Source organism: Ovis aries, chromosome 11 (assembly GCF_016772045.2).
Source record: "Ovis aries strain OAR_USU_Benz2616 breed Rambouillet chromosome 11, ARS-UI_Ramb_v3.0, whole genome shotgun sequence".
Taxonomy (NCBI): Eukaryota; Metazoa; Chordata; class Mammalia; order Artiodactyla; family Bovidae; genus Ovis; species Ovis aries.
Window position 1 is genome coordinate 29,281,668 of NC_056064.1, and position 24,787 is coordinate 29,306,454.

At 42.2% G+C, this 24,787-nt stretch overlaps 1 protein-coding gene and 1 long non-coding RNA gene across 3 annotated transcripts in view; one reads left to right on the top strand and one right to left on the bottom strand.

Annotated features, from left to right (window-relative positions):
• LOC132657410 (uncharacterized) overlaps window positions 1-24,787 on the top strand; it is a 95,376-nt gene that overhangs the window by 62,440 nt on the left and 8,149 nt on the right. The gene's annotated exons all lie outside the window — the stretch shown is intronic.
• Window positions 38-24,369, bottom strand: MYH1 (myosin heavy chain 1). Its single transcript, XM_004012706.5, has 40 exons — window positions 24,305-24,369; window positions 24,021-24,051; window positions 22,092-22,335; window positions 21,849-21,992; window positions 21,589-21,745; window positions 20,470-20,497; window positions 19,589-19,703; window positions 19,411-19,503; window positions 19,222-19,285; window positions 18,474-18,572; window positions 18,277-18,380; window positions 17,986-18,124; window positions 17,671-17,789; window positions 17,431-17,580; window positions 16,161-16,331; window positions 15,075-15,384; window positions 14,912-14,982; window positions 13,664-13,751; window positions 13,465-13,582; window positions 13,044-13,167; window positions 12,819-12,955; window positions 12,468-12,723; window positions 10,392-10,634; window positions 10,123-10,299; window positions 9,899-10,044; window positions 9,562-9,652; window positions 9,081-9,470; window positions 8,355-8,481; window positions 6,461-6,579; window positions 6,102-6,298; window positions 5,192-5,375; window positions 4,749-4,914; window positions 4,537-4,661; window positions 3,835-4,143; window positions 3,545-3,748; window positions 3,091-3,216; window positions 2,838-3,008; window positions 2,465-2,569; window positions 2,251-2,346; window positions 38-296 (listed from the first exon to the last, which is right to left on the bottom strand). Exons 3-40 carry the CDS (start codon window positions 22,293-22,295, stop codon window positions 144-146), a joined length of 5,820 nt encoding a protein of 1,939 aa, XP_004012755.2. The 5' UTR covers window positions 22,296-22,335; window positions 24,021-24,051; window positions 24,305-24,369; the 3' UTR covers window positions 38-143.

A 24,787-nucleotide genomic window follows, 5' to 3' on the forward strand; every position in this document is an offset into this window, starting at 1 on the left:
TAAATTGACACAGTGTAAAAAAGAGACTCACAAGTTCTTTGCAGATAAATTTTTTATCTGCAAAAATCGTAAGTACAAAATAGAGTGACAAAGATTTTCACATTTTGTGCATTTCTTTGGTCACTTTTTAGCATTTGGATGAGTTACTCTTCACTGATGATTTTTGTGTGAACCTCCCGGCTCTTCACCCGCAGCTTGTTGACCTGGGACTCGGCAATGTCAGCCCGTTCCTCAGCCTCTTCCAGCTCATGCTGGAGCTTGCGGAATTTGGAGAGGTTGACATTGGATTGTTCCTCCTGAGAATAAATGGAAATGCATTTAAGAGGGGGGAAAGTTCAAAATTTCTAGTTTCTTAGATCAGTGGGTCTTGAATTTCTTATTACTTAAAAATGGTTCACTCTAGCACACCTTTTTTTAGCTTAGAGAAATGCTCTTGCATTAAAAAAAAAATTAACTTCTCTCATGCTTCTGAAGTCATGGGTAGCAAGGAAGGACAGGTGACATTTGTCTCCAAAGTGTTCTAACTAAAAGTTCTCTTTTTATAACATCTAGACATCTTAGAACTACTGCTAAATATGCCAGCTTTTCAGCCTCTTATTCTTTCCCCTTACCTCCCAGAATTCTGAGAATGGACCCAGACCTCTTAAAAATACACATATACAATTTGTACTATACCAAGCTAGTACCCTTGACTATAAATTATCATCATGTTAAGTCACTTCAGTCATGTCCAACTCTGCGACCCTATGGACTGTAGCCTGCCAGGCTCCTCTGTCCGTGGGATTCTCCAGACAAGAATACTAGAGTGGGTTGCCATGCCCTTCTCCAAGAGATCTTCCTGACCCAGGGATCAAACCTTCATCTCCTGTGACTCCTGCATTGCAGGTGGATTCTTACCACTAAGCCACCAGGAAAGCCCTGTAAATTATGATTGTCACTTGAGTATAAATTATTGCCACTTAATGCAGTTTAAAAATTAAACAGGAAGTTGTTTGCCAAAACAGTCTATGTGTTCCCTGATTATATGAATATTTGAACACATAGCAGTAAATTTGAGAAGGCCAGTTCTAGTTTAGTCTCTAGTAGTCATTCTTTTTTTAAAGGCTCATTAAGAACTGTCCAAAGTAAGGCTTTCCAATTTAGAACGTTTAGAAAACTTTGAGTCACTAAAAAATGGAACTTGAGAAAAACCCCAGATGGTCCGCTTATAAATGAAAGAGTAGAAGCCAGAGAAATGTTCTCTCTCTGTCTCTCAGACCTGAGATCAGGGGAAAAACAAAACCAGAGATGGTCAGAGGAACTAATTTGTGATATTTAGGTATGTATCTATTTATACTTCTATACCTGGGAAGTTCATATTTTTATTATTATTTCAGATAATTCACAGGCTGAAGAAATGAGATGAGGTGGAGTGCTGAGGATCTAGTGGTTGGACTATAACCAAGACCGTCTGAGACTTGATATTTAAAGGCTTACTTGACACCTTCACTTGTGTATATAATGGTATCTCAAACAATGTTTCCAAAACAGAATTCCTGTTTCCTTCTTGGCCTGCATGTGTTCCTTCCTTAGTTCCTCATTTTAGTAAATTTATGTCATGTACCTAGTTACTCAAATCACAAATCTGATTAATTACCCTTGTTTTCCTTTCTCTGTCTTTCCAAGCAAAACCTATTAGTATATCTTCTAGTTTTGACCTCCAAAATGTATCTCGAATCTCTCTACTTCTGTTTTCTCCACAAGCCACTGGACCACTTGAAAATCCTCCTAAAATGCCTTTTTGTACCTAATAGTGTAGTCTCACTATCCATTCTCCAATAGGAGTCAGAATTCTTATTTAAAAAATATAAATCAGGGCATGACCAACCCAGCTTAAACCCTGCTGTGGCTTCCCCAGTGATCCACTGTACCTTGGATAAAAACCAGACTTCTTATCATTGCCTAGAAGACCCCATGACCCACCCCCTGCCCAGGGCGGGCTGTCTCTATTGCTGTTCCCCTATTCTTTCCACCTCTCAGACCAGGCTCTTTCCCACTCAACAAATGTGCATTGCTGTTCCTCCTTCCTAGAACACTCTCCGCTATCTCATCAAGTGGTTGGTTTCTGTTCATTCTTCACATTTCATTGAATCATCTTTCATTGATCCTTCCTTATTTCACCCTTATTTCTTTCACCCCTTGAACTAAATTGGCTTGGATATATCTGAGAACAGGAGGCAGCCCCATCACCCCGAGGGGGTCTGAACTCACCGCTTCCTCAGCTTGTCTCTTGTAAGATTTCACCTTTGCTTGTAGTTTATCCACCAAATCCTGGAGCCTGAGAATGTTCTTACGGTCCTCCTCAGTCTGAAATATTTCCAAGAGTGAGTTTCTTGAAAGCACAGATACCATCCCATTTTGTTGTTTATTTGGTTTTTGATCCCTTGTAGCCGAGGGGAAAGCAAAGACAGGATATTTTCCTTACCTGGTAAGTGAGCTCCTTCACTCTTCTCTCGTGTTTGCGTAGACCCTTGACAGTTTCAACATTGCGTTTCTGTTCACTCTCAACTTCTGCTTCCAGTTCACGTACCTGCAAGGAGATGAGTATTTTAGAGATGTTTACTGTGGTCCATTCACTCAGTGGATTCCTTCTTCTTCAGATGAACCATAATGCTGCTTTTACTCTGCTTTATGTGTAGTATACAATGCCTTAGTCTAGTCAACCCCTTTAAAAGTTCTTACAAAGAATATCTCTTCTGAATCTTTGTATGCCCCACATCATCTAACAGTGGGAGGTTCTTAAAAAAATCATGCGTTAGATTAGAATGAGATGGGAATAGGCTGATCAGAAGACCCACCCTGGCCTCCAGCTTCTGGATCTGCTTCTTCCCGCCCTTCAGGGCCAGCTGCTCAGCCTCGTCCAGGCGGTGCTGCAGGTCCTTGACCGTCTGCTCCAGGTTCTTCTTCATCCGCTCCAGGTGGGCGCTGGTGTCCTGCTCCTTCTTCAGCTCCTCGGCCATCATGGCCGCCTGATTAACAGTAAAACCAGTTCAGAGAGCTGACAGCCCATCAAGATTCTAGCTTGAGCACCCAGGGTGGCCCTCTGCTCACATCAGTGATGGCCTTCTTGGCTTTCTCTTCAGCGTTGCGAGCTTCCTGGATAATGTCCTCCATCTCTCCCTGGATTTGAGTGATGTCTGTCTCTAGTTTCTTCTTGGTGTTAATCAGGCTGGTGTTCTGGTTAAAATACCAAATTTAGAAATATTAATACATGAGAGCAAAATTAGGGTGTCCAATGTTCTAATGAACCAACAAGCTAATTAATTAATGTAACTAATTAGTATCCTTTCTTGTTCCATAAATTACCTGAGTTGACAATATATTTTTACAAGACAGTCCACTCTGAATGTCATAGTTCATATTAATAAAAATATTTGTTAATTCAAAAATATTACATATTTTAAGCTTTAACCCCCCATATAACACTGTGAATAAATTTTAAATAATATGAAGATTTGAGCAAGATTTTCATTTCCAGTATCTTTTGCTGTTCTGTTCTGCCCACCTGGGTGTGCAGGAGCTGGACGCGCTCACTGGCATCCAGGAGCTCCTGCTCTGCGATCTTCCTGCTCCTCTCCGTCTGCTCCAGGGTGGCCCGCAGCTCCTCGATCTCAGCCTGCAGCAGGTTGGCTCTGCGCTCCACCATGGCCAGCTGCTCCTTCAGGTCCTCCTGGCCCCGCAGAGCATCATCCAGGTGGAGCTGGGTATCCTGTGGAATGAATGATCATTGAGACACCTCGTTCTCAGGGCTGCAGTCACCCACCTGCACTGGGACCATCTCCTGAACCCATTTACCTTGAGGATGGCTTGGGTGTTCCTGTAGTTCTTCAGGGCCTCAGCAGCCATGCGGTTGGCGTGGTTCAGCTGGATCTCCATTTCATTGAGGTCTCCTTCCATCTTCTTTTTGAGCCTGATGGCGTCATTCCTGCTCCTGATCTCAGCATCCAGCGTGCTCTGCATGGACTCCACGACTCTAATGTGGTTCCTCTTCAGCTGGTCAATTTCCTCATCCTTCTCAGCAATTTTCCTGTCAATTTCAGACTTGACCTGGTTCAGCTCCAGCTGGATACGCAGGATCTTTCCCTCTTCGTGTTCAAGAGATGCCTTAACAACAGCAAGGGGGTGACGTTAGCAGGGAGTGGAAGTGTTTAGTATTCTGGAGATAGGAATTAGCTTCTACCTTTGTGCTACCATAATGCATCTTTATTCCACAGAAATTTCTGCAATGTGGAGTTATTGGTGTTGTGTAATTCTATCTTCCCAGCTAGCTCATGCCCTTGAGTTCAGGGCCCTGATCTCATCTTTGTTTTCTCCGTATCTAGCACATAGTTTCTGATGTCCAGTGATGTTTGTTGTATGCATGATCAATTTTCAATCCTCATATTTATTATTACAGAGTAAAAATTATTTTTCTTTTCTCTCGATTCACCTGTTCTTGCATGTATTCGATCTCAGTTGCTCTCAAAATGGTTTTAGAGTGTACAGTAAAATGTGTACCTCTGCCTCCTCTAAAGCAGCCTGAATTTCAGACTTCTCTTGTTCCACTTGCTTCTTTACTTTCTCCAGTTCATGGATACGTTTCCCTCCTTCTGCGATCTGCTCCGTGAGGTCAGAGATCTCCTCTGTTGGTGAAAAAAATTTAAGAATTCATTCAGTGAGGAAAACATTCTTTCAAATTCTTTGTTGAAGAAAAGGTACAGTGTACTCACGTTGCAAGTTCTTATTTTCCCGCTTCAAGGTTTCCAGTTGGTCTAAGGATTCCTCATAGGCATTCTTGATCTTAAACAGCTCTGTGCTAAGGGAGCGAGACTCCTTCTGGGAGGCTTCAAGTTCAGCATGAGTTTCTTCATACTTCTGTTTCCATTCTGATAGGATCTGAGGGGCAAGAAATGGTCAGAAAATTGGTGGAGAAAGTTGGATGGGATGAAACCATTTTTTCTAGCACCATTCAAACAGAGTTGAGATGGTTGGGGACTGAAAAATAATTATGAATGAGGAGAGTAGAAACCACAGGAGTCCCCCTTCCTCCCCACCTACTTATGGCAGGAGCTGCTGAGCACAGCCCGTGGATGGTTTGAATAGGCACATGGAAGGTGACCAGCCGTCCTCAGTCACACGTGACTGCTGAGGCAGAAACTGGTGCAGAAGTTACCTTGTCGAAGTTCCTTTGCTTTTTGTCCAGGGCTGCACAGGCAGCGTTTGTTCTCTCCACGTCAATCATGAGGTCCTCAACCTCATTCTGGAGCCGCTGCTTGGTCTTCTCAAGGGAGGCGCATTTGGCATTCACAGCTTCTACATGTTCCTCAGCATCCTGCAGACGCTGGGCCAGCTTCTTCCTGAAATGTGAAATAAAGGCTCACACAGGTACTCTTCTAAGGCATCCACTAAAACATTATCATTCCTGTCTGGCTGTACATTATTCACAGGATAAATGACTAGATCTCTGCTTAAGTTTTTTCTTGAATAAGCAGATCCCTTCCTTAAACTTTCTGTAGAATAAGATTCTCCCTGTTAAGTTCAGTCTTGAACTTTTAATTGCATTTAAATCTTTATATAAGAATGTTTTCTTTCTTATTGCAGAATTTAATGTCTACTTTTTAGTCTTTAACAATAGATTTCTTTTTCCGTCTACAAGTAGTTGTACTTTTACATCTCAAAAGGGGGACCTGTGGTTTAAAGCCAGATGTTCTTGTCTCTTACATACCTATCACTTTGGATCAATTTTTCCATTAGTAGCTAAGAAGGAGGAGAAACTCAGAACAGTATAATTGACTCTTACTCTATATACACCTGTGTAGGAATGATGACATCACAAGTTTCCTTTTTAAAAAATAATCATTCAGCTTCCTGTTGCCCATGTCCTTCTTCCTTCTACCCTCTAACTTAATTTCTTTCCCCAGATAACCTAGAGTATTTGTTTTACTTGATTAAGTTTATATCATGTATGATCTATTCCTAAATTTTTGTTTGGGGAGCAATGGACACTTGTTCATATGGTACTTAATATCAGGTGCACTTTGATTGTTACCTCTATTTCCATTTTAGGTAAGCCTAGAACATACTTGGCCTCCTCCAGCTCCTCCGTGCGCTGGATGGCATCCGTCTCGTACTTGGTCCTCCACTGGGCCACCTCGCTGTTGGCCTTGGACATCGCCCTCTGCAGCTCAGCCTTGCCCTCCTGCTCCTCCTCGTACTGTTCCCGCAGCAGGTCACAGTCATGACGGGCTGACTGCAGGGCGTGGGCCAGGGCACTCTTGGCCTGAGAACATAGCAATTGGTGACTTAATTTTATTATCTTTAAAGTGATGTTTAGTCCCTAAGCTCCTGTAGGCCACCAGAAGAAAATCTGTAGAAATAGCAGAAAACAACCTTAAAAGGCAGTATAATGACAGAAACAACAACAGTAATAAGTAGGGCTAACCTTTATCTCCTCTTCCAGCTGCCTTTTCAGTTCTTCAATCTGTTGTGTGAATGCTTGTTTGCCCCTTGAGAGCTGAGAAACGAGTGCATCCTTTTCATCTAGCTGGCGTGAGAATTCACCTATAAAAACCAAGAACCAGAAAACTCAACCTTACTTTGGAAATTAAAACTCCCAAGTTACAACCTGGAGCAGGGGAAAGGGAGCTGGGGTTGAAACATGGTGCAGAGTGTGGATTACAGCAAACCACGAATTTCTACTTCAACCCTGGTGAGCACATCTGTGTGAAAATCAGAAGTAGGGAAGACTTTAAGGCAGACTACACTCTTCTGAACAACAGAAAAGATTTCAGGAGATATTTAAAATTGTTTGATCACAGTAGAAATTGATGAAGAAATATGTGAAAAGAAATATAAATCAGACTAACAAAAAGCATTCCAGTGTCTTTTGTCTACGGCAACGGTGTTGTACTAGTTTACCTTCCTCTGAAACTTGACCGAAACAGAATTTATTCTGTGGAAAATAGGAGACTTTGAGCAGCACTCTTTGAACTGATGTTCAAAGAAAAATCCTGGAAGAGTTTTTATATCAAGACAGTCAAGTCTCCTTCCACCCCAAGAATGAATTGGTTTGTGGATAACAAATCAGTTCCTAAACTAAGTGTCATTTAAGTTTGTCTTCCATTCTTTAAGCACCATAATTTGAAAATATACTATACAGTTGACCGTTGAACATCCAAGGGATTTCAACCCTTTGAGCAGTTAGAAATCCAGATATAACTTTACAGTCAGCCCTCTCTGTCCACACCCATGGACTTGACCAACTGCGGATCATCTAGTATTATAGTACATTTTTATTGAAAATAATTCATGTGTAAGTGGACCCACACTCTTCAAACCCAGGTTGTTCGAGGGTCAAATGTATTATGTTAAAAAGAGGGAAAACACTTTCAGCACCATTTTTGAACAGATCACCTGGAAGCCTTATCTCTTTAACATTTAATAAGAATCACAACTTTCAATTTTTTTCATACCACTGGATTACTAGGAGCAAACATGCAATGAGGAAAAGAAACTACAAGGGGCATTTTGATTCTTTGAGAACATAATTTTTTCTCTTTATGAAATGTACTTACCACCTGTATAACAATAATAAAAGCCTTACTTGAGTTTTGTTCTAGAAAGAACAATATTTGAATGACTATGAAAGAGTAAAAGTGGTTCTCCAACAATTTGGTCTACCCGTTGCTTTACTGGTTCAAATGACCCATAAAGCAATTTCCATCTGTTACCTCTTACTTACGGAGGCAGAACTTTGGTAGAAAGTTGGACAAGTTGGTACGTACAGGGAGGAGTAAATGCAGAGACTCTCTAGTTTGGATAATCAGAACTCTTTGAATCTCACTTGCATGCTCCTGGTTAGATTGTGGTCCTGAATAGTTCCCTACTTAACTGTGGTGTTGCTGGCAGTTGTCAAGACTTCAGGGAAAATACTGGAGTAAGCATTCTTGGACAGGTCATTTCTCTGCTACCGTAATCTGACATCATTAAAATGGGGATAACATTACACACACTAATGAGGGTAAAAAAGTAATTAATGTGCGGAAGCATTTTGAAAAGTAAAAGTAAATACTGTTGTTGTTCAGTTGCTCAGTCATGTCTGACTCTTTGTGACCCCGTGGATTGCAGCATGCCAGGCCTCCCTATCCCTCACAATCTCCCAAAGTTTGTCCAAGTTCATGTCCATTGCATTGGTGAATACATATCCAAGCTGGTGGTAGCTAAGGTGTTCATATTAGCAGCACCTCCCATGAGCTCAAGTAACTCAGTGCAGGGTTTATCAGCCAGTTGAGAATCCAAGGTAAACTGGTCATTCAAAGTCAGGACTAGATGCCCACCTGATTCTGTCTGCAGACGTGCTCTCTGAGTTGTTAGGTCATTGATCAGCCGCTGCTGCTCATCCTCTTTTGTCTTAAGTTCACTCAGTTGATCCTCTAGTGTGCGGCACATCTTTTCGAGGTTTCCCTGCATTCAAAAAGTAGTAGTTGGCATCATCTCAAGTATTTGGATGATAGAAATCTGCAGTAATCCCGGGATTCCATAGGAGCTGCTGTACTCATTTCCTTTGAGAATAACTATTTTTACAAACAAAACCAACTGAGGCCTTAAACTGTGAGGGAAAGAGTCAAAACGTAACAGTCTAAACCTACTGCCACGAAATTGCCTTGTGACTCAAAACCTTTACTCAGTTGGCTTATCTGTGATATGAGAATAGTGATAGTGAATGATTCAGCTCATGAAATTTTTTTGAGAAGCAAATTATGTATTTGTGCTTAAGGGGAAAACAAAGAGCCTATTCAAGGTGAGGTATTTTTAAAATTTCAAAATATACCATTGAATTGTATTTTTTTATTGGAAAGAACTTGAGTTTTCAGGATGCACAGTCTTGGGGTACAGCTAGTCTCATGTAAGAGGGTACACTCCTCCCCATCACACTGGGGTTAGCCCTTCCTGCCACTAGCCTCCTGTCATAGCCTCATCCTGCCAGTTGCTAATGATTCCTGAAGGGCTTGCTCTCACCTGTCCCATAGAAATCTCTTTTAAGACTTAAATCATGATTGTACCTTGGCTTTGGAGACAGTCTCCATGTTGCTGGCCAGATCGTCGATCTCCATCTTCATCTCGCTCTTCTCCTTCTCCAGCTTCTGCTTGACCCTCTGCAGGTTGTCAAGTTGCTCCCCCAGCTCGGCCACACTGTCCGCGTGCTTCTTGCGCAGAGCGGCCGCCGTGGCCTCGTGCTGCAGGGTGGCCTCCTCCAGGTCCCTGCGCATCTTCTGGAACTCGGCCTCCCGCTTCTTGTTCATCTCGATCTGGGCGGAAGTGGCCCCGCCGGCTTCCTCCAGCCGCTCGCTGATCTCCTCCAGTTCCCGGGAGAGGTCTGAGCGCTGCTTCTCTGCTTTGGCGCGGGAGGCCCGCTCGGCCTCGATCTCCTCCTCCAGCTCCTCGATGCGGGCCTGGAGGTGGGGAGAAGCTCATTGTGAGCTGCCTGAAGCTCATTGGTAATTCTGTCAGGATGGATGAGACTGACGGAAACCATGGACTTACCTGTAACTCCTTGATCTTCTTCTGCAGCTGCATCCCGAGGGCCTGTTCATCTTCAATCTTGCTTTGCAGATTGCTCATTTCAAACTCCTTCCTGTGAGGAGAGCAGCATGTTAGCTCACGCCGTGTCCTCTTGCCAGTCTTCTTTTCTATGTGTAACTGAACATTTTTGTATGGCTGGTGATGAGGAAGTGCTAAGTGGGTGTTTTACAAGTCAGAAATGGACCATTTTCATTAAATCAAAAGTCAAAGATGTTATTTTTTTTTTCTGTATGCCGTGAAGCAATATTTTTGAGATCCAGATAGTGAGCAGCTTACAAATGTATTCTCTCATACTCACTTTTTGAGTTTCTCATCCAGTTGCTGCTTATCGTTTTCTATATCCATTGTGGATTCTTGGGCCAGTTTTAGGTCACCCTCCAGTTTCCTCTTGGCTCTCTCTAGGTCCATGCGAAGTTTCTTTTCTTGCTCCAAGGACCCTTCAAGCTGAATATAAATAATGTTGAGTCAAAGAATTGCTTAGCTTACTTTCAAAGAAAATGTCCTCGACAGCCCTAAACTTACGTCATCCACTTGCTGCTCTAGCTTGGTCTTCGCTTTGGTCAGAGTGTTGACTTTGTCCTCTTCTGCCTGCAGGTCATCCAGTGTCTGCTGGTGGGCCTCCTGTAGGGCCTTCTTCTCCTTGGTCAGCTTGGCGATGGTTTCATCCAGACCTGCCATCTCTTCTGTGAGGTTTTTCACCTAGAAAGGTTAAGAAAGAGATGACCTCTGCTGTAAAGCAGCGTAATTAGATGGCAGAGTCTCTATTTGCTGTATAGAAGTATATTTCATACCTTATTCTCTGTGGCGTGTTTCTCCTTCTCAACCTTGGCCAGTGTTAGCTCAAGGTCATCTATATCTTTCTTTAGTTCTGAACATTCGTCCTCCAGTTTCCTCTTCTTGGCTGTCAGCTCAGCATTGATCTCTTCCTCATCCTCGGCTCTCTCAGTCACCTCCTTGATCTTAGCCTCCAGCTGGATTTTGGTTTTAATCAGCTGGTCACATCTTTCCTCTGCATCAGCCAAGGCATCAGCTTCCTGAGAAGGGATGGTAGATACTTTTAGGTCTTGTTCTGTGGACCTTTTCAGATTTTATTAAGAATTGAAACCAAACAAGTAAATTGTACTTTAAAGCTTTAGGTTAATTTTTATTAGTTTTCCATCATTTAGGAAATATTTATTGGGTATTTCAGGCACTGGAGATTTTTAAAAAGGAATTTAAGTTACAATTCCTGGTGAAATTATAATAAAATAAACTTATTAATGATGAGTTTCAGGATACACTGTCCCAAAATATGGTACCTTGGCACAGTGAATATCTTAAGCTAAAGGAGTTTGAGAAAAGAGCAGAAACAGGAAGACCACTCTGAACTATTCGTCTTGCCCCCTTTCCCTGAAACAAGTCATTAACCTTCTACGTGGAAGGTTCCCTCTGTACTGGGAGGAAAGAAGGTATTCTTATCACAAGAGATGGGGAATTTAGGGCTGAGAAGGCTGTATAAACAAATCTTGTTAAACTAACTCTTATCTTTCTGTTTCTTCACCACTTACTACCCCAGTCCAGGCCCCCTTGTCTTGTCAGTTCTTCACGTATTTATCATTTCTTTGTCTCAAAGGTATAAAAGCTCCATGCTCTGGTCACTTCTTTGGGTCTTCATTCTCTTATGAAGGCTTACATATATACATAAAAGTTAAATAAAGTTTGTATGTTTTTCTCCTATCAATCTATCTTTGTCAGTCTAATTTTCAGACCTAGCCAAGGAACCCTAAGAGGGTCAATGAAGTTTTTTTACTCCCCTACATGATAACTCCCGGTGTTTGCAGTCAGATTCTTTACCATCTGAGCCACCAGGGAAGCCCAAACCTGATTCCCATAATTTCAGTTAGCTGTCTTTATTTAGTATTATTTTCCAGAAAGGTTTAGTAAATGGAAAAAAAAAAAAAAGAAATGGTTGGAGCATATTATACTGAGAGGAGTTAATTCCCATGTAGTTATCCCTTGATTTTTGAAGGCATGATAAATCTGTCCCCAGTTTGAAAAACCTTGGACTCCATAAACCACAAGGGAAGTCACAGTGCCAACCCAGGTATTTATAATTCACTTTTATTTTTTCTAGTTATGTGTCTAAAACATGTGCACTCCCTAGAAGCAATGTAGATTCCCTTCTGAACTCAGAGAACTAGACAGTAACTTTTAATATTTCTGTTGTTGATTTCATTGGTGGCAGCTGAAATTTCCTTGTCATTTGAGTCACAGAAATGGGATAGACAGTAGTGTTCATCAAATATCTCTTCCCAAGCCTCTGGAGATTTCTTAGGACATCAGAACAAGAGCATCAACTCATGCTTTGCATAATTGACACTATTTATAGAAAGTGCTGCCATTATCTTGGCAATGATCTTATTTTTTCAGGTACTGGAGGATTCCTAAAGAGATAGTTGAGAGGGAAGTTGCCAGGGGGCCATAGATTTAAAAATTCACAATATTGGTTTCCAGTTGGTACATTTTCATCATAAAGTCTCCACCCTCTTCACTGTCTATATTGTTCTTTCTTCACTGTTCTTATTTGCATTTTTCAATGGGGGGAATCTTAGGGAGCAAAGATCACTTTATTTCCTGCCCGTATTCTGCTAGGAAAAACACCCGGGGCAAAGGAAAATCACTTTTATTATTCTCTTCTCAACAGCGCAGAATCCTCCGACAGAGCTGTTCATAATACTGCATATGAAATTTTATGGAACACTTTGAGGATGGGAATTAGGGAAGACTGGTGATCAGTCCCTCAATAAGGTGCCATCTAGACTCTCCCCTTGTAGCTGCTGAATTGGAATTTTAGCATCAGATAGTAGACAATGGCTTCTGATACTCACAGACTGAACCTGGAGCTGCAGGTCATTTTTCTCTTGTGTCAGAGTCACCATTTTCTCTTCAAGTTCTTTCCTTTTTGCTTCTGACTTAGCCAGCTCTTCTTTGGTCTTCTCAAATTCTTCCTTCATGTTGGCCATTTCCTTCTCTGTCTCTGCACTCTTGAGAAGGGGCTTGATCTTGAAATACAGCTTCATCCAAGGCCAGTGCTTGACATTCATGAAAGCACGGACATTGTACTGGATGCAGAAGATGGACTCTCTGTGATAGGAGCAGAAATGTTCAAAGTCAAGTATAACAGGAAACAGAATTACAGGGTATAGGCTGATGGGGTTAGAAAGTTTCCCATATAGTACCTCCTCTCCACCATCCTCTGGTACTCCACTCTTGCCAAGAACCCTCTGCACCTGGCCTGGGTTCGGGTAATCAGCTGGGCCAGCTTTTCATCTCGCATCTCCTCTAGGAGCCCCAGAAGACCAGCTTTGAAAAAGACCTGTGTATGGCCAGAGTTGCAGATCAGACACTTTACACAGACTCCAAAGGGACAGACATAGTGCCAGGTGGGCCTTAGAGACTATTACCTTGGTGTGACCAAATTTATACTGGGTGTGATCAACGTCAATGGACCCAAGGAGCTTCTCAGAAGCCTTCTTGCTGTCGATGAATTGTCCTTCAGGGATTGCACTTGCATTTAATACTTTGTATCTGTTTGAGCCAAACAAATAAGTGATATAGCTGTTGTCACCAACAAGAACTCTTTCTGCCTTACTATAGAAACAGTTGAAAGGTTGCGTAGTCTAACACATAACCAAGTAATCATATCTACCTCTTTATCTATTCTTTGTATATTCAAAGGGTGTCAAACTTTTGGTATATCAATATGGAACTTGTTAAATTTGTTGCTTTTTCCAGTTTTAACAGAAGTTATAAAGGATAGGCTTATTTCATTGAAAAATTAATAACAAGAACCTTGTAAAATAATTCACAGTGAGAAAGTCTGACCTTTGTTTGAAGTCTGCGTACAGGATTCTGCTGGGGAAGCCCTTCCTACAGATGCGGATGCCCTCCAGCACGCCGTTACACCTCAGCTGGTGCAGGACCAGCTCGTGCTCCATGGCCCCTAAAAAAAAGATATGTTTTCCGTAGAATAATCTCCTGAGAAGTCATGCTGGAGTTTGTCTGGGTATCAGATGTGCCTTACCAGGAGTTTTAGTTTCATTGGGGATGATACAGCGTACAAAGTGGGGGTGAGTGCTCCTCAGGTTGGTCATCAGCTTATTCAGATTCTCCTGTGGACCCATATGCATATCTTGTTTAAAATGCAGCATTTTTATTTATTTTTTTTTGTTTGTTTTTATTTTTAAATTTTAAAATCTTTAATTCTTACATGCATTCCCAAACATGAACCCCCTCCCACCTCCCTCCCCATAACATATTTATAGACATAATTGTCACCATCCATGACATTTACTTCCAGTGAATAGTATCTAGATTGAATTTGCCAAGGGTTGCCTCTGAAAATAGCTCTATTTTCCCTATCTTTGTGCATTATAAACTTGCTTTTGAAGTGGTTGTTCATTCCTGTTGAATTTCCTAGTAAATGTTGTAAATTTATGGCATATTAACATATGGAAATACTCCACCCATTATGTTTTACCGAGATATGGAATCTGATTTACAAATTCAGAGTCTTGCTCCAACTCACCCTTTTCTTTCTTTTCCCAACTTTTCAATTGTATCTGCTTCTCTAGCACAAGTTTATTCTTTATAATTACATAGCTTTGCCCCACTGCTGGTTTCATAGAAAAGGGTCTTATAATGCCTGCTTCCGGGAATTGGCAGAAAATGGACAGCCATATTACCAAGTGTGAGAGATCATTCACCCTATGGAAATCCTGAGTTTTCAGAATAACTGGAACTTCAGTTATTATAGATAGAATTCTGAAAAGATAAATGCATTTTCCTTAAGAGCTGTTTCTTAGCACACCTTTTCTGATTTCTTATTTTCTTCTTTTAGAACAGCCTCCAAATCCTACCACTATTTTTCTACCCTCACCTTTCAAAATCCACTCATTTTAGGTGTGTGCCAAGATGCACCTGAGCCTCTACCTCAGTTAGATGCCCCCAGAAACTCAAGAAAATCTCCTGATTTGCTTTTCTAAGAAGAACCTTTTGTGTGTCGAATGACTATATTTCCCAGCCCCAATATTGAATGTTACCATCTTATACTGAGTCCGACCTTCTGGCACCTGTATTTCCTATCTGCTGACTGTCTCTTCCAAGTTGCCCCAAACTTTCCTGAGAGACTCAGCGCTACTACCTCTGCTGCTCGGGCTCCTTGAGTTACATTCAGTTCTAGAATACTTGCAAGACTACTTCCCCTTCCCCACACAGTAAATTCAGATTTAATTTCCTGATTCTAATTAGAGAGAGAAAACGGAGTCCATACCCTGAAAAGAGCAGACACAGTCTGGAAAGAAGAACCCTTCTTCTTGCCACCTTTCTTTGCACCGCCGCCCTCTGAAGGAAAGAGAAACCACAGGCACTCATAGTACAGGCTTTCTTTGTCTTATTTTATACCTTCAATAAGCATGAATTCTGTTGCTAATTACCTGCTTCAGCAGATGCTGCGCCAGAGAACAGGAAAGCCAGAGTCTTCACTGAAGACTTCTGGTACAGCCCGACCACCGTCTCATTCAGGGGGTCCTTGTTCTTGTCCAGCCAGCCAGTAATGTTGTAGTCCACTGTTCCCGCATAGTGAATGAGGGAGAAGTGGGCCTCAGCCTTGCCCTTGGCAGGTTTGGGTTTCTGGAAGTTGTTGGACTTTCCAAGATGCTGTTCATAAAGCTTGTTCTTGAAGGAGGTGTCTGTGGCCTTGGGGAACATGCACTCCTCTTCTAGGATGGAGAAGATGCCCATAGGCTGGGAGAAGAAAAGAAACATGTCACTTGAATTGTCTGCCTGCAGAAATAGTGGGTAGCATTCTGATCCTACTTGAGTAAGTACATCGTATCATTCTTTACAGTTAGTGAAAACTGATTTCTTTGGTCAGAAGTTGTCAAATGGCAAGTATTAATTGGGTGCCTATCAATACCCAGGTGTGTGCTGAGCTCTGGGATATGATGGAGAGTAAGATGAACAAGGAAGGACCTCCGGTGGAGTTTGTGTCTTTGCCCCAGGTCTTGGAGCAGTGTTCCTCCAAGTGTGACTTGCCAGTGGGTTGTGTCAGAGACACCTGGTAAAAATGCAGATTCCGAGGCCCTACCTCACCCTTTCCCCAGAAGATTTCCAGGAGCGAGCTTAGGGGGATGTGCAGGTTTACTCAGTACTTGTGGGGTCTTTGGCACAACTGAGAGCCCCTGCTTTAAAGTACTAGGAACTCCGCCTTCAAATGCCAGCAGGAATGACTCCAAAATTGACAGAAATAAGTGAATCATGCTCTCCTCGGAGCCCTTTAATAAGGAGAGATGGTTTAAGAATCAGACTTGTCATCAGACTATGAGGGAGGGTAGAGTTCTGGACTCTAGGCAAGACTCAGTCTCCTTTTACCAGATCATCTACCTCAGAGTCGGCCAAAGGACCTTCCCTGATCTTAGTTACCAATAGAAACCTTTTACCCGAGTGTGCAGTGAGATTTGTGATTTTCCTCTAAATACGGGTCAGCAGTGGGACCCGTGGTCTGAGAAAGGAAGGCGAACCTTCTCGATGAGCTCGATGCAGGCGGCCAGGTCCATCCCGAAGTCGATGAACTCCCACTCGATGCCTTCTCTTTTGTACTCCTCCTGCTCCAGCACGAACATGTGGTGGTTGAAAAACTGTTGCAGCTTCTCGTTGGTGAAGTTGATGCACAGCTGCTCAAAGCTGTTGAACTAAATAAGTAGAAAAAAGAAGTGAGCATTCTTCTTGTGATAACAGCTTCTCTTTGAAAGGACTCTTCTTACATAGTTAGCCTAACTGCTCCCTGCATGAAAACACAACCTGACTCAGAGCAATGTCCCCATACGCAGAAGCCAAAGAGGTTCTAAGACACGGGTGAACCTTGCAAATAGTAGGCTGAGCGAAGGAAGCCAGGTTCAAAGCTCTACGTAGTGTATGATGTCATTTACATGAAATGTCCAGAATAGGTACATCCATACAGGCAGAAAGCAGATTTCCAGGGGATGGGATAAGAGGGAAATGGGAAGAGGTTGCAGGTTTGCACTGTCCTTAGCACTCTTATTTGAAGGCTTGTGGATTACTCTTCATATTATTGCTTGGTACCAGATTATTCCTTTCTTCCCATGTTGGGTTGAGGATTTCTGGAAATGCTTTTGTTCCTAAACCCAGAAAATCTCATCCAGTGTCCATGAATGCACTCATAGAGAAAGGTGTGGAAATGAGACCTCTGGATCAGACACACCTGAGACACTGCTGTTGGGGAGAAGACTTGGGTAAACCGTATGGGAGGTATTCTGTCTCAGGCAGATGAATTTGAGTTTCTTTACCATGCCATTTCCATCCCCTCTACTGGCCGTGGAGGGTGGGTGAGACTCTCTGGATTGTGCTTTGAATTTGTCATCATCTTCCCCATGGCCATCTTTTGTGCCATTGGCACCCTCATTGCCTTCTTTATCATTTGCTAAATGCTAAACTATGTTCTGGGGGACAGTGCTTAGGTCTTTAAATCCAGAAATCTTACGATGGCAAAAGATTTAGAGAAATAAGTGTGTTATCTGGAGCTTTCTATACAGGTCCTAGGTGAATTTACCCTGTTTGAGGTCAATACTATTTTCATTATCTAAGTTCACAGAGGTGCAGTTTGAGCCCAGATCGCTCTCATCCCAAAGCTGATATCCTTTCCTGGACTTTTGATCGCCTCTCATGTGTCAGTTCAGTTTGTAGTGTAGCTATTTTCATGGATCTTTTTAAACATTTACTGTGGCGGAAAGATTTATAAGTTTTCCTCCTGCTAAGTTTCAGCTTACTCACATCAAAGATCTCAAAGCCAGCAATGTCCAAGACCCCGATGAAGTACTGCCTGGGCTGCTTGGTGTCCAGCTGCTGGTTGATGCGGGTAACCATCCACAGGAACATCTTATCATAGATGGCTTTGGCAAGAGCACCCACTGCATTGTATACCTTCATGGACAGAGTAATGATCATTGCCATTAATAAAGGCACGATGTGAAGGCCTGGGAAGGATGTGATTCACAGAGGCTGTGCACTTACCTGTTCTACAGTCTGGCCTTTGGTGACAAACTCATTGCCGACCTTGACTCTGGGGTAGCAGAGGGCTTTGAGCAGATCAGCAGAGTTCAGACCCTGGAGGTAGGCAGCCTTGTCAGCAACTGCAGAGACACAATTCAGACATCCAGCATGACCTACTGTGGCCCCATAACACCTAGGGGCAGAGTAAGGAGGGAATCACTGCTATGTGGGGTTTTGTGTGTCCATCAGATGCTCAGGTGTAAGGGAGACATGAGCTTGGAGTCGGTTTACTTGCCTATATTCTCTCATTCAACATAGTTGGGGGTTCATTGGTACCTTCAGTGCCATCTGGTTCTGCTTGCTCCTCACGCTGCTTTTGCTTGAATTTCAGGTTCCCATAATGCATTACTGCCCCTGTGAGCTTGTAGATGGACACTCTTTCATCCGAAGTGAAGCCCAGGATTTCAATGGCACTCTGCCAGGAGAGATGAGAGGACAGAATTGGGACATAAGACACTCACTTATTTAGGAGACTCTGTACTGTGTCCTGAACCACACCTACAGCAGGGTTGTCACTGTCATTCCCATATATAACAATTCATTTTAAAAACTGCATGTGAAACTTACGTCTGTGGCCATCAACTCTTCTTGGTCATCGATGCTAGGGACTGTGATCTCCCCTTGACTCACAAAGGCGTAGTCATATGGGTTGGTGGTGATTAGGAGCATTTCTGGGTACGTAGAATTTAGGGTGTATGTTTTACATTAGAAGGGACTAATAAAGATGTTAGCTTTCAACTTAATACATTTAAGCTCTTGCATACCAATTAGTTCTGGCTTCTTGTTAGACATGATCTGATAAAAAATATGGTAGCTTCTTTCTGCCTTCAGCTGGAAAGTGACTCTAGACTTCTCCAGAAGATCTGCAATGGCAAGCGGACATGGGATTAGAGGGAAAACTGATCAAGTTCTTGGAGTGACTTTGGATCATGGGGTCATGAACTAAAAATTTCATTGGCCCCTTGTGATTTCAGCTGAATGGTCCCATGAGGTACCACGTAATTTTGTCTCTACCACTGTGGTTACTCTTACCACCTCTTGAAGAAAACTCATGTTCCCTGGCTCAAGACATATTCACCTCTCATGCAGAGGATCCTTGACATTTTGGGTATAATTGATTCATGATAACATGTGCCTCCTCAGGGTCTCTGCTCACTTTATAACAGAGGGGTTATTACTAAGAGCAAGATTTATCAAGCTCACACTAAGGAAGAAATCTCATACACTAAACCCAACTAATGCACCCCTAAGCTTAGTCTTTTCTTAGAAAAATTTGAAATGTCTTGTGAGACTGGAATTCTTCTGACAAGCCCAGCAACTCCTGGCAGATTCTGCAGCCCCTGACTGAAGTGGGTGAAGCACACCACTGGCTCTAGTTAGACTAGCGTTTCCCAGGGGCGTGTTTGGCAGTGAGTGGTGTTGCACAGGCTCCAGTCCCAGTATGAGCTGTAAGATGTTCCTCCAATCCATCACTGTCACTCTGGATCCTGTTTAGGAGGTTGTGTTACTCACATGTTTCAATATCAGCAGAAGCCAGTTTCCCTGTGGTACCGAAGTGGATCCTGATGAATTTACCCTTGCAAGTGAAAAAGATGATGTTATATATAAAACTGGAAGCACACAGTAAAAGAGATTGAAATAACAACACGGACAGCCCTCTCTGGCATCTTAAAGAACACCCTTCTGTGACCAGAAACTTACAAAGCGAGAGGAGTTGTCATTCCTCACAGTCTTGGCGTTGCCAAAGGCCTCCAGCAGGGGGTTGGCACTGATGATCTGATCCTCCAGAGTCCCCTGCCAAGGCAAAGAGCAGTGTTCACATCTGGGGCTTGGGAGTTTCTTACCCCAGGTCACATGCTGACCTGGCAACCAGACCCACCTGCATTTTGCCTGAAGTTGGTTCCTCCTTCTTCTTCTCCCCAGTGACTGCAATTGTTGCAAAGTACTGGATGACACGTTTCGTGTTCACAGTCTTTCCTGCCCCGGATTCTCCGCTGTCAAACAGTTATCAAATATATGTGAGAATTTAAGCTCTATGACAAGTGAAACTGCTTCCTTTATCACCCTTGACTATCCAATGTGCCTGTCTTTATATGTCTTTGTCAGAGCCCCTAGGTTTTTCTCTTCAGCCCGTGTGTAGCTCATATTATTTCTGTTGCTTTGCATTGATGAAAAGCTGAGACATTCAATCATTAATCATGCAGCACTTGCTTCTTGAGTGCTTAAAATGTATCAGACTCTCTTTTATGTGCTGAGGCCGGGGCTTGAGGAGTCCAAGAAGCAACTACTCAACCATTATGTAGTAAATGAAATGATTAGTAAAAACTCTCTGAAGCAATGCATGCGTTCTTTTGCTTCCTTAGACTAAAGATACTCCCAAGTTAGGTCTTTGAAGGACTAGACATTCCTCCGGTAAGCCTTGAAAATGAACCACTGGTAATATTCACAAAGTGTCCAGCTTTTAGAAGGTATATATGCTTGCTGTCCAGTACTGGGTTCTGGCCATGCGTGGACATAGTGCTTTACATCTAATCCCTGGAAAGCTCTGGGACTTTTAAGGTTGGTCTAGCAAATGATATAATTTGGGACATTGCTATTTTACATTCGCATGCAATCCGAACCCTATAATAAACAATAATAATATTTAGTTCCTGGCTGATTTGCCATTGGTTTAATATGGGGACATGAACTAATTTATTCCTTTGATTAGTCATTTTCCCAGTGAAAATAAAATTGAAGTGTCAAAATAATAATACATACGTGATCAAGATAGACTGATTCTCCCGATCTAGAAGAAAAACAGTGGACAATCAGCTTATCTACCAGTTGCTTACACAGAACTTCCTACGGGGAGCACTGAGGGCATTGAGTGTAAGTGTCATGTCCAGGAAAATTTTTCAGTATATTATTATAAAGGTACATGTGATGTTGTTATAACTCTCAAGCTGGGGAAGAGAAAAGTTAAAATGTGGCCACATTTTAAACTCCTTGAACTCCGCAGATAGTGTGTCCTGGCTTAAAGGAAAGAGCAATTCTTTCCAGAGGTACAGTTGTTAGTTGTTATCTCTAGGCTCCAATGGCCTGCTCTTCATGGACAAATGCATGTAACTGAGAAATACACAGTGCACTAAGGCTTCAGGCTATATTTCATAGTTCCAAATAGTGTTAATCAGGCCAAGATTGAGATTTAGTTTCCAAATAGATCAATCTCACACAGACACACAAACACACATCTGTCTGTCTCAAGATCCCAGACTGCAACACTAACTCTGATCAGGCTTCCCAGAGTAGGCCACTGGGTCAAAGACAGACAGGGGGGATGCCTTAATCAGAATAAAGTCCTCTGGAGAGGGGCCAGTAACAGCTTCCATTTGAATGCTGTAGTCCCCCAATACCATTTCATTCAGAGAGAGGCTGCTATCTCTGAAATGGGTTCTGATAACTTTAAAGACATAACAACATTTCTTAAACCATCTAATTCAAAATCAACAAGAAACTTGGGTGCTAAAATGATTGAACATATATTTTTCATTTCTGTTCAGATAATACTATTAAGCTCTAACTTAACCTTTTTTGTTACTTGAATATATAAAATAAATCATGTGTTTCTCAGCAAGGAGACTGTAAACAGATTAAACTTAATTGGGTTGAAGCAGCAGTGTGGTCTGGTAAAGTTGTGGAGGTGGAATTAGGAGAACCGAGGTTTTTTCCCCCACTTGACAGTATGTGCATGCCTGTTCTTTCCTCACTTTTGGTGTGCAACTAGGGGGCTTGCATTTGGATTTGGTTATTTCTACGGGTCTTTTTATGGTTTAGCTTCCCCATTTTGTGATTATAGATGGTGAAATAATTTGTATGAAAAACAGTCAAGGCTCGTACCAGTCAGCATGAACTGATAGGCGTTGTCAGAGATGGAGAAGATGTGGGGCGGGGCCTCCTGGCGCTTTTTGCCTCGGTAGGCCGCCACCACCTCTGCATTGTACACCGGCAGCCACTTGTAGGGGTTGACAGTGACACAGAAGAGGCCTGAGTAAGTCTGCACCATAAAAAAAGGAATATGATTGTTTCATGAGGACATTAATACTGGTTTTCAAAATGTTAACTGCCTGCATGAACAGAATCCATGAGAACAAACTCACGTAGATCATCCAGGCTGCATAACGCTCTTTGAGGTTGTACAGTACTCCGGGCTCGTGCAGGTGGGTCATCATGGCCATGTCCTCGATCTTGTCAAACTTGGGAGGGTTCATGGGGAAGACTTGGTCTTCTTTCACAGTTACTGTCTGTCAAGTCAAACAGGAGGAGCCAGATCAGTAAAGAAGTGTCGGCTCTCCTATCGGGCAGTGGGGCCCCATCGCATCCCCTCCAGACGCTCTACTCACCGCCCCAGCTTCGGTCTTGGCTGTCACCTTCCCCCCTTCCCTGCTCTGCACGGTCGCTTTCACGAAGGACTCCTTAGGGTCCGCCACGAAGACTGAGGTCTTGGCATCAAAAGGCTTATTCTGGGCCTCGATGCGCTCCTTTTCAGACTTTCGGAGGTAAGGAGCAGCCTCCCCAAAAATAGCCATTTCCTGGTCTGAACTCATGGCTGCAGGTTATTGATGGCAGCCCAATCAAAGACCCTGCCTGGCAGAGGAAGAAAACATATTACAGAAATTCAGAAACTCGATCATTAGATTCATGTTTAAAAAAAGAAAACAACCAACCTTATTCCTTGACAAGTTGAGCGCTAGCATCTTGTTGGGTATGACTACCTCCCTGGCTTGGCTGGAGGTGAAATGTCAGCCTCTGTGTTCTGTACCATTGCTGACCGATACTTAATTTGGCAAGAGACTGTTGGCTCTGGCTCATCTTCTATACGATATTATAATTCCTTTCTCTGTTTCTTTTGCATAAAAGAAAGCCACCTATCATCAGCTTATACAGACACAATGCTAAGACGACAGCAGGATTTCTCGGGCTCTTTCACCTGTAGTTCTTGTCTTCCAATCAGACTACAGGGGCCTTGGAGACTGGGACTATGTTCCTTTACAGCATCCTTCACACCTCTTAGAACACATGCTGGGTGTGGGTAAGCCCCAGAGTTGGCTTTATAAATTAAAAGATCAATACAACTATGTTGCTAAAGTTATATGAACTATTTAGTGCATGGTGAAAACCTTTTCATTATAGATTTGGAATTTACAAGGACCACCTAATAATAAAGGAAAGCATAAATGTGAGGAGGTTTGTTTTGCATTGTTCAGTTAAAAATATCCTGTTTTTACATCCACTACTCTTGTTCCTGTGCCATAATTTTGAGAAATCAGCTTCTCCACCTGTCTTTAGTATTTCTCAAAGATATTAGTGATTACTTAAGTTTTCTTGCTTTATTGCTAGTATTCTCATAAAAATTTCAGGAAATTTTTTCTTTTCAAAATCTGTCTCTTGTCACTTTTTCATTAATCCTGTCAATAAGGATCATATATAACCTATTTTATAATTTTTGAAAAGATATTTTATTGAGAAAAACTCAAAGCACTTGAGTAGTCTTCTCAATATTTTTCTATTCAGACCACAGTGGTTTGGATAGCACAATTAAAATCCTTTGTCTAGACTTTCCTGGCAGTGCAGTGGTTGGGACTTTGCCTTCCAGTGCAGGGGATGCAGGTTCGATCCCTGGTTGGGGAACTAAGATGCCAAATGCCTCAGGACTAAAAACCCAAAGCATGAAACCGAAGTAATATTGTAACAAATTCATTAAGACTTTAAAAATGGTCCACAGCAAAACATATTTTTAAAAAATCCTTTGTCCTACTAAAAATGCTTACAATCATTTTTCGTATCATATATTTTTCAAATGTTCATTTTACAGAGTGTGAAACAGCATGCAGATTTCAACCACTTTTTCAAGTCAAAGATTCACTTCATTTTATTAATCCAGTAACACTGCATCTCAAGGGTTTTTTATATTATATACAGTGGTAAGAGCTGTAGTATAGGATAGGACATTTATATTTTCTCTGTAAATGAGCGATAATGGTGTGAAATGCTGTGTTGCATATTGTAATTGAATTATTTAAAAGATAATCTGCAATGCTGGAAATAGAAAAAACAGTGTATCTAAAAACTCCTGAAGCATTGTATTTATTGCAAAAGATACTGATTAATGAGAACCAGTTTCTAAATTCTCCCTCTGATCAGGGAAGCATGAACAGCCATGAAATCGAAATGCTTTTATTTTGTAGCCCTTTCCCTCAACCACTCTCCAAACCACTGCAGAAGGCTTCCTACACCTTGCAAGGAATGAGAAAAACAAGCCAGTGCCTTACCTTGGAGATGTAACCTTGAAGTGGGTCAGAACTGTAAGAAAAAGAGCAAATGTCCTCTGATTAAATGTGAACAGTTCCCAACAGTAGCAAGAATGATTCTGAATTGAGAAGCAGGAAATGACTGGGAACACCAAAACATCTAATTAAAACTGCTGCGGAGTAAGTTGGTGCTTCGCTGGAAGGGCTCCCAGGGGCAGCAGGAGCCAGGATGTGTGGCATGCATGCGGGCAGCCAGGCATCCCTGCTGGCCCTTCAGACAGAGCCCTGTCCTCACACACACTTACCTTGAAGCTTTATGAGGAAAGACAAGTCATACTCATCCCCAGGGTACTTTTATAGGGTCAAATATGGAAAACACGTCGCCTCCTCCTCTTTCTTAAATCATATTTGGCGAAACGTGTTTTTGGCAGTGAAGGTCTCCAAGCATAATTCCCTTCATATTAAAGATGTTTGGATATAATTAGAAATATTTCCTCTCACATTGGGTTAAGTGTATAAATCAATCTCCTATAAATAAGTTGAGTTGTTGGCAACCTGAAAGTGACTGCCTTTGGAATAATGTAAGGTGTTGTTTCAGAGATAGCTATGAGCTGGATTCCCTGGACTTTGTTGCCTGCTGCTCTTGTATTTCACTGAATCGCCTGTGTGAGTCTTTTCAACTGCCTGCACAATTGCAGATATTATACTAGGGAGGAAAGTTTCTGCTCTTTACCAGAGCATCAGAAAAAGATAGTTTCTCCCAAGAAGCCATGTTTTTTTCTCCCAAT